This window comes from Tupaia chinensis, unplaced genomic scaffold (assembly GCF_000334495.1).
Source record: "Tupaia chinensis unplaced genomic scaffold, TupChi_1.0 Scaffold000628_1, whole genome shotgun sequence".
In the NCBI taxonomy this organism is placed as follows: Eukaryota; Metazoa; Chordata; class Mammalia; order Scandentia; family Tupaiidae; genus Tupaia; species Tupaia belangeri.
The window spans coordinates 922,689-932,473 of NW_006160148.1; the positions used below are offsets into that span (position 1 = coordinate 922,689).

At 48.0% G+C, this 9,785-nt stretch overlaps 1 protein-coding gene across 7 annotated transcripts in view; it reads left to right on the top strand.

Moving 5' to 3' along the window:
- Nucleotides 1–6,734: 6,734 nt before the first annotated feature.
- SRRM1 (serine and arginine repetitive matrix 1) overlaps nt 6,735–9,785 on the top strand; it is a 31,744-nt gene continuing 28,693 nt past the window's right edge. For 4 of the 7 annotated variants that reach the window (XM_006159397.3, XM_006159398.3, XM_006159399.3 and 1 more), the window contains exons 1-3: nt 6,736–6,858; nt 9,644–9,669; nt 9,702–9,765. In XM_006159397.3, the coding sequence (XP_006159459.1) occupies nt 6,838–6,858; nt 9,644–9,669; nt 9,702–9,765 (111 nt within the window). In that variant the 5' untranslated portion in view covers nt 6,736–6,837. Of the gene's footprint in view, nt 6,859–9,643; nt 9,670–9,701; nt 9,766–9,785 lie in introns of all 7 variants that reach the window. The other 3 variants (XM_027776128.1, XM_027776129.1, XM_027776130.1) reach the window with 1 other exon arrangement.

Genomic DNA, 9,785 nt, shown 5'->3' on the forward strand with positions numbered 1-9,785 from the left:
AAAAAAAAAAAAATCCTCACAGGCACCCAACCCTGCTATTATTCCTCTCCGCAGAGCCTCAATTTTCCCATTTCATCAACTGCTTTTCCTCATTGCGTGATGGTTGTTGTTAATCATGTAATTGCTCGTTTTAACAGGTATTTCACCTGTTGCCCTTCCCTCCTTTTTTAAGAACTACTCCTAAAAATGTCCAGAGGCAGGTGCAGTTTTATCATTTTCTCGCCACTTTCATCTCTGTTATCTCTACTTTCATTTCCATCATTAGAGTCTTCCTTTCAACTTTTTTTTTTTATATAATAGGGTTAATAATTTAGGTAAAATTGTTTTGAAGCACAAACTTGCCAAGTAAACCATAGACTGAAATAATCTGGTAACCGAGAGAATGACTGATGGCTGGAAACTGATATTCTTTGCTCCAGAGGATGTCATTGAGCACATCAGTGAGTGCATTAGTTATTACAGAAAAACAAAATACTCCCCCAATTTAGCAACTTGAAATCATAAACATAGGGGCGAGCCGATGGCATAGTGGTTAAGGCATTGGAATACCACATGACCAATCACAGTTCAAATCCCAGACCTGGTGGTTTAAAACTCACCCAGGGTATGTGTGGGTGCACCCAAAATCCCAGGAGAAGAATGAAGGGACTGGAGCGTAGCCCTGCCCCCTGGCCAATGTTTCCTCACTTTCCTTCTCTCTCTCTCTCTCTCTCTCTCCAGTGAATGCATGTGCCCTATGGCAAAAAAAAAAAAAAAAGAAAAAAAAGTCATGAATGCTTGCTATTTTACTCTAATTCTGTGCATCTGGAATCTGGAGTAGCTTGAGTGAGTGGTTCTGGCTCAGGGTCTCTCAAGATGGTATAGTTGGGGACCAGCAGTTGGCATAATGGCTATGTCTCTGGACTCCCACGTAGTCCTGGACCTGGAGGCTTAAAATTCATGCCGGGCACATGTGCGTGCGTGCCCAAGATCCCGAGAGGAGAATGGAGGAGAAGGGATTGTAGTGTGGCTATCCCTCCTGGGGGGTGATTTCTTGCTTTCTCTCTTTCTCTCTCTGTCTTTCGGGTGAGTGCATGCACCCCATGGCAAAAACCTCTGGAAAAAAAAAAAAAGATGTTATAGTTGGGGACCAGCCTGTGGTGTGGTGGTGAAGGCGGCTGGATCCCACATGGCTAACTCTGCTATTCGAGTCCTGGACCTGGTGACTTGGAAACATGCCAGGCGTGTGTGTCTGTGTCCAAAATCCCAAAAGGAGAAAGGGTTGCAGTGTGGCTATCTCCCTAGAGAGGAGGTGATTTCTGATTCTCTCTCTCTCTCTCTCTCTCTCTCCAGTGAGTGCAGACACCCTATAGCAGAAAAAAAAAAAAAGACCAGCACCAGCAGGTGGCATAGAGGTTAAGGCAGCTAGATCTCATATAGCCAACTGTGGGATTTGAGTCCTTGCAAAAAAAATCTAAGAAAAAAAAAAAAAAAGTGGACCTAGCGAAAGATCCATGGTGGTTTCAGTGGAGATGGCTTCTTGGCTTTCAAACCTATTTTTTGTTATTTTGTTCCATGAGTGAGAAAGGCAGTCTTGTCCCTGTGATCCACTCCTAGCTTCTGCCAACCCTAGATCATGGGCACACATGTGCTCAGCACTCAGAGAAGTGTCTGGATATGAACCTGTAACCACGTGGATCCTGTGGGTCAGCCTTGTAGTACTTTACCACTGCACCCCCGCCTGGCCCTTAAGACCATTTTAGTCTGCAAAGCACCAAAGGAAGCCGAAGGTGATGTGCAGAAGCCGTCATTGCTCAGTGAACTCTCCACTGCACCTGCAGGGATCACCAGGGAGGCGGCTCAGCTGCCTCAGCAGACGTTCAGTGTAGATGCTTGCTGACAGAACCAGTGGTTGTAACATTTCAAATAACTGACTCACATCACACATTTGTTGAAATGCCTTCGGGGACTGAATATTAACCTATTGCTCATATTTATTTTTCATACATTTATTTCAACAAATACTAACTGAGCTCTAAGGATGGGCAAGACTCAAGCCCTTGTAAAGTTGTGCTTTTTGTTTAAATGGGAGAAGACAGTAAACATATAAACAAAATAACAATGTCAGGCCAGCCCATGGGGTGGCCTGGATCCCATATGACCAACCACACTATTGGAATCCCAGGCTAAGCAGCTTGAAAGAAACACACACCGGGGGCTGGCAGGTGGCATGGTGTGGTTAGGCTGCTGTGGTTTGAGTCCTGGACCTGGCAGCTTGCTTTCTCACTCTCTCTCTCTGGTCAAATTGAATAATAATAATAAATAAAATCAAATAAATCTTAAAAGACAAAACACTGGTTGTGTATGTGTGTCCAGAACCCCAAAAGAAGAAAAAGGAATTATAGTATGACCATTCTCCATGAGGAGTGCTTTCTCCCTTCCTCTCTGAGTCTCCATCTTGCGAGCGTACTCACTCCCTGGAAAATAAGAATAAAAATAGTAATTTCATAAAACCTTTTTTTTTTTTCCTGGAGACATTTTCGCTATAGGGTGTGTGTGCTTGCCAGACAGAGACAGACAGAGAGACAGAAAGCAAGAAATCACCCCCAAGGGGGAATGGCCATGCCACAATCCCTTCTCCTCCATTCTTCTCTCAGGGATCTTGGGCATGCATGCACACGTGCCCAGCGTGAGTTTAAGCCACTGGGTCCGGGACTCAAACTGCGGTTGACTACATGGGAGTCCAGTGACATAGTCATTACACCAACTGCTGGTCCCAATGTCAGGAAATCTTAAATGTTTAGAAGAAAAGTAAAGCAGGGTAAGATACAATGTGTTTGCTATTTTTGGAAGGCTGGCCAAAAAAAGTTTGTCTAAAGAGGTGACAGGGGAGTCATCTCTTAGTCACTTTAGGCTTACCAATACACTAAGAAATTGAAAACCTGACTTGCTCATAGTGAGACAGGTGTCTGTAGTTCAGTGGCTGTCACTGCAGCTGGGAAGTGAGGGATGGGAAGAGGGAGGACTGGTCCTTGTGGCAAATCTGGAGAGGGGAGCAGTAATCAAATCAGAAATGGCTTTGTAGGCTACAATAACTAGATGGAACTTTTTTCTGGAAGATAATAGGGAGCCACCGAAGAGTTCTAAATTGGGAAGTGACAGGATAAAGATGACCAGATTAGAAACTGACTTTGGAAATAGTGACTCTATCCACCCTAAAGGCAGGGAAAAGTGGATTATAGGTTGTTGTAAAGATTGACAATAATCCAAATGGTCTAAAGAGGGAAAGGAGCTTGAAGGAAGTTGCCAGACTCACAAGCTATTATTAATAGAGGTGGAAAGGCAAAGGTTCTTTGGTTTTCTCTTAATTTTTTTCTATAGGGGGGAGGTGCTCACCAGAGACAGAGAAAGGGGGAAGTGAGAAATTACCCCCAGGGAGGATGGCCACTCTATAATCCCTTCTCTTCCATTCTCCTCTTGGAATTTTGGGCACAGACACACACACACCAGTGTGTTTCTCAAGCCACCAGGTCTGGGGCTTAAATTGCAGTCAGCTATGTGGGATCCAGCTGCCTTCACCACGATGCCACCCACTGGATCCACAAGGTTTGGCAGTTGTACAGAGTGTAGAAGTGAGAATGACAGGGAGGGAGGTGGGGTCATTCACTCAATGGGAAAACAGAAAGTTTCTGGCAAGCAGCTGATGAATTCAGTTTGGGTCATGTTGAGTTTGAGGTGCCTAAAGGCCATCCAACTGACTATGTCAACAGGCAGGTCTGGGGTGACCTGTGCCTAAGATACACAGGATTGGATTATGAAAGGTATTTGAAACCAAGAAAGGTCAGCTAGGTCACCAATGTGGAGGGAAAAAGAAAGGGGCCAATGACAGCACAAAGAATACCAGCATTTATAGGATTGGCAGCAAGGGGCAGAAACAGCAAAGGCAAAAACAGAGTAATTCATCCGAACCATAGGGAAGAGTGAGATGTGGAGTGTTGTGATTCATATCTCCACCTAGGCAAGTGGTCTGATACGCTGTGGAGGCCAGTCACTTCCCAGTCTTTGACTCTCTAGCAAAGCTTTCATTCATTCAACATAGTTTTTTTTTTAAGAGAGATTTTTGCTATAGGGCATATGCACTCTCCAGAGAGAGACAGAGAGACAAAGTGAGAAGTCACCCCCCAGGGTGTTGAACATTCCACAATCCCTTCTCCATTCTCCTCTTAAGATTTTGGATATGCACGCACACAGGCCTGGTGTGAATTTTAAGCCATCAGGTCTGGGACTTGGACCATAGTCGACTATGTGGGAGTCCAGTGACATAACCATCATGTCATCTGCTGGTCCCCATTCAGCATATTTTTGAGTCTGTGCCATGTACCACTATTCTAGGTGCCAGAGACACATCAGTGATTAAAAAGTCCCAATTGGTAGAGCCTAAATTCTAGTGTGGGGAACAAACAATAAATAAATTTTAGAAAAATAAGGGGCCAGCAGGTGGCATGGTGGTTAAGGTGCTAGACTCCTACATGGTCAATCACAGTTCGAGTCCTGGACCTGGTGGCTTCAAAATCACACCAGGTGTGTGTGCCCAAAACCTGAGAGGAGAATGGAGGAGAAGGGATTAAAATATGATCATCCCCCTGGGGGGGGGGTGTGATTTTTCACTTTCTGTGTCTCTCTAGCAAGCACACATGCCCTCTGGCAAACACCTAAAATATATATATATACACACACACACACACACACACACACATATATTAAATATTAGAAGGTGGGATTCCTATAAAAAAAAAAGTAAAGGGCATCAAACTGTAGAGCATGTGAGCAATTTCCAATGGGGCAGTTAGGGGAGCCTCACTGAATTACCATTGAGGAAAAACTTGGTTTGCTAAGTAGATATCTGGGAGTAGGCAGAAGTTAAAACCAGCACAAAGTTCTTCAAGCAGGAGCAAGTTTAGAAAATTGAAGCAGTGAGCAGGGTTAGGGTTACCAGGAAGTGAGGTTTTGAAAAAAATATGGATGGGGATTCTGGTAGAATTTTTTTTTTAATAGATTTTTGCTGTAGGGTACATGCAGTAAATTCACGGGGGCAGTGGAGGCCGCATAGCAATTATTTCTCCACTCTCCTGTCAGGATTTTGCACATCCATGTACACGCGCCCCTCCAACTGCCAAGTGGGGGACTTGAACCCCAGTCGACCACGTAGGAGTCCAGTGCCTTAACCACCTGTTGGCCCCCAGGCTTGTACCCTGAACATAAAGAAAGGTCTCTCCAGGGATGAGCGGTTGGCATAATGGCTATGTCGCTGGACTCCCATGTAGTCAACCATAGTTCAGGTCCCGGACCTAGTGGCTTAAACTCACACAAGGCGTGTGTGTGTGTGTGTGTGTGTGTGTGTGTAGAAGTGATTGCGGGTAGCTATCCACCTTGGGGGGTGATTTCTCTTTTGGAGAGGTTTTTTGTTTTTGTTTTTGTTATAGGGCGCGTGAGCATGCCAGACAGAGACAGACAAGAGAGACAGAGAGACAGAAAGTGAGAAATCACCCCCCAGGGGGGATGGCCACTCCGCAATCCCTTCTCCTCCATTCTCCTCTCGGGATCTTGGGTACGCACGCACACGCGCCCCACGTGAGCTTAAGCCACCGGGTCCGGGACTCGAACCCGGGTCGACTACGTGGGAGTCCAGCGACATAGCCATTACGCCAACTGCTGGTCCCCTGGATTTGTCTCCTGGCGAGCACACACGCCCCATACCAAAAATCTCTCCAAAAAAAAAAAAAGAAAGAAAACAAAGCTACCGCCAAAGGAGCAGGTTGGGCCCTTTGCTCTGGCTGCAGCGGGAGGACCAGGAGCTCAGCTATGCTAACGGTGATGTCTCGCAGGCTCCCAGCGGACGTGCCAACCAGGCACTGCCTAGTCCAGTGTGAAGCTTGCAGGGAAGCCTTGGCTGGAGCTACAGGTCTTCCGCGCGTAGCTAAGGAAAGCCAGAGAGGAAGGGTACCCGCGTGCTTTCTGGGGCGCTCGGTACCCCTCGGGAAAGCAGGCGAGTTTGCGTGGGAGGCATTTTACAACAGCCGGTCAGAGAAGGCCTTTCCGGGAAAGGGGCACATGCTTCCTCTGAGAGGCTGAGAGGCCAACGCGCCGAAGATCCGGGGCGAATCCCACCCGGGGCCAGGCCGAGCAGAGCTCGGAGGTGGCGGACCGGCTGCGGCCTGGTGCGTGCGTCCGGCACACTGCCCGAGGCCTGGCTCTGTCCTGGGCTTCCTGCCCTTCAGCCTGGTGACCCGCCAGCTGAAACCGAAACTCATCTGACGGGCACTTCCAGCTTCGTCCGAGAGCCGAGCGCACGGGGCCGGGCTGCTGAGCTCACGGGTCCCGAACAGCCGGTCCGAGTAACTGGCAGGCTCGTACACCCGCAGTCACGACTCATAATGACAGGGAGGCCGCAGGCTTCTCTACGCGCCGGGCAGCGGGCGGGCGGCCTCACCCGCGTCACTCTGAGGTAACAGCCTTTCTCTACAATCGCCCTACGGGGGCCCCGGGGCGGGAAGCCTCCCCCACTACGGGTCGAAGGACGGATCACGTCACGTTGCGCGAACAAGGCCGGTCACGCGCCACAAAAGGGTTCGCAGGGCGGGGCAACCCGCCGACTCTCTCCCTTGCTCCCATTGGCTGCGGTCGTCAGGCTCGCCTCTTCCACTGGCTACTGGGGAGCTTCGTCCCGGCAAAAGCCCGCCCCCCTGGGCGGCGCGCGCTGCGTCCCGGCGCTCGGCTTTCCCTCCGCCGGGCCCGCCCTCCGTCGCGGCGGCGCGGTGCACCCTGGGATAGGGAGCGATCTCCGAGCGAGGCAGCAAGATGGACGCGGGATTCTTCCGCGTAAGTAGAAGCGCGGGGATCCGGGGTGAGGTGAGGGACTTCTCGGTGAGACCTGGCGGAGGCCTAAACCCCGGACTGAGTGGCCAGCGAACGGAGGCTTTGGAGATCCTGAGGGTCCCCGGTGCCGGCCGGCGCTCCCTCCTGCGCTGCGGCGGAGCCCGGTGCGCCCCTGCGCAGTCTCCTCCTCCGGGATCGTCCCCCCTACGCGGCGGCGACGGTGGCCGGAAAATGGCGGCGGGAATGGGCCGGAGCGGTACCTCGCTGCCCGCCTGCTGGCCGGGCCTGCAGGCCGAGCGCCGCGCGTGCGGCCGGGTCCCGGGGCCTAGCGGAGCCGGGAGGAGGAAGTCCCTGGGGGGAGGCCGGAGGGAAGGGAAGCCCCGGGGTGACTGGCGGCGGGAGGGCACGGACTGCACGGTTCCGGAGCAGTGCCCCGGGAGAGCGTCTTAGGGTGAGCGGGGCAGGATGCGCGGCTTCTTTTCATAAAGCGGGCGTCCTCTCCATTCCGGTCCTCCCTCCGCCTGAGCTTCGCGAAGGGGCCGGGTCAGAGTTCGCAGTAGCTCCCGCCCAGTTCGATACCCCTTCAGGGAGAGGAACTCAGAGCCTTTGAAACGCTTGGGTCTGAGGCTCCCTGAGGGCCGGCGGTGCAACGAAAGTATGCGCATGTGAGGAGGCAGGTTATAGTGAATCAACTCTCCTTCCCGCCCTCCACCCTCCTCCGCCCGCGCTCGGCCTCTCTCGAGTCTGCTGGCCAAAGAGGTGTCTTTGGCCTAGGCTCTCCTGGCCCTGCCCACCCGTCAGCTGCAGGTCGGGAAGTTACCTCGTTTTAGTTGGCCCTGGGGCCCAGCCGTTATCGGCCTTGTGCTGGAGCCTGTTCCATATTCCACTCCTGTAGGGAATTAGCCCCAGGTCGGAATCTGGGTGGGTGGGAAAGGACACCTCGGACTAGGGTTGAGCACCAGCGTTCCTTTAGTAATTTAATTCGCAAGTTTTAAAAAAGCACATTGGAACCTTTTTCAAGAGCTGTTTGATCTAAAGCCCCTCTCACCACTTTCCTGTACTACTCTTTGCACTTCCTGGAGCTATTGGTACGGGATGGAGGGGATCTTCCAAGTTCCTAGGAAATGAGTTATGCAAAAAATCATGCTCGAATACCTTTTTTCTTTTCTTTTTTTTTGCACCAAAGCAAATGAATTTCTTTTTCTAAGAGCTTTTTGGAGTTCCCTCATGTGTGTTTTTAAAAGGGAAAAGGGAAGGGCCAAGGCTTTAATAAAAATATTTGACACAACAAACCCAGAGTTGAAATTCTTGTAGAAGTTCCAGCTGGTTTTTCATCAAAAGATGCAGTATTATTTCAAATGTTGACATAAGGGACCCAGTTATTCGTTCTCAAGTCAAGCAGACAATTAGGTAGCTAGGGAATGATAGTTTCACACTAGCGTAACACGTTTTTATACTGTCGGTGATGAGGTGTCTGTTTTGTATCAGGTCATTACAAGTCATGAACACATTTTTGCATAGAAAAATATGTCATGACTTTTCCAGTGAGCCAATAATTTCAAGGTATTTTGCAGTCAGTACTCAATATTTCCTGTAATACAGAAGTATAATTTTGAAACAGGTTAAAAAAAAAAAAAAGGCCTCTTGACATTTATTTATCAAGTATTTCTCATAAAAAGGAGTTTCAGTAGAAAAAGAACAAGGTGAGCAGGTAGTTAACGAGCACATTTGAAAATGGAGTTTGCATTTGGTGTTGGTAAAAATCTGGGAAAGGGTGCAGTTTTAATATACTGCCTGCAACTCCTTAAACACAGGAGTTAACCAGATTTAAACTCTTGAATTCAAATATTGGACAGTGGTTATCTTTCTAGTACACTGCCAAGAAATATCTTTCTTTACTGAACTTCTGCCACGTGTTAGGTATTTTATAGATAATCATTTCTGACATATACAGCAGTCCTACAAGGTAGGTTTCATTACCCCTGTGTTAGCAAGTAAGGAAGCATCCTCTGAGAGGTTAAATATCTTCTTGAGGTTGTTCTCAGCTAGGTTCTTGACCTTCCCAGACAAAACTTTTCTTGATCACTTTCCAAGAAACTGGCCAGCGTGGTGAACCAGTCAGTAGATTTCAGATCACCCAGCCAGTTATTTCCATGTTTTAATTGGGCCATTAAGAATGGCAAAACAAAAGTCTAATTAGTGATGGTCTAAAATATTATATGCTCTAATTTTTCCAAGTTCTTTGCTGGAGTTGAGTTTCTTAAGGCATATCTGTGTTTTTCATGAATTTGAAATTCTTGAAGTTGTGGGAAAACATGTCAGTTGTAGGGTACTTTTTTCCCCCTTTTCCCCTATGTTTATGTGCGTTGCCGTAATAATTTTGCAAGCATACTGCTTCTGACCCTCAGAAAAGAGTGAAACCTTAAAGTATTTCAGTGTGTCTCATTAATACAGAAAAGCCATATGGATTTACTAACATTAGGAGGTGTGAAAAGATACAAATCAAACTTAATATTGGGAGACATTAGCTTTTTGGTGTAAATGGCTACATTGTATTTGACTTACACGATCAGCATATATTGATTTAATAATTTTAAAATAGTCTAGCTTTCAAAATGTCACTCACGTTGGAAAAGGAGTAAACATACTGCACCTGTGAATATTAGTGACGTTTCTGTTTGTTTGATTACCATATTTCAGCTATAAAAGTCATAGTCATCATGGGTTAATAAAAGGTCAGAATTTAACTTTGAGCCCATAATTAAATGTTGTGCTTTTCTTCCTGCAGGGAACAAGTGCGGAACAGGATAATCGGTTCATGGAACAAGTGCAGAGCCGAATATTAGGTTCAGCAACAAACAGAAGAAACTACTGAAGCAGCTGAAATTTGCAGAATGCCTAGAAAAAAAGGTATTGTTGGTGGGACTGTT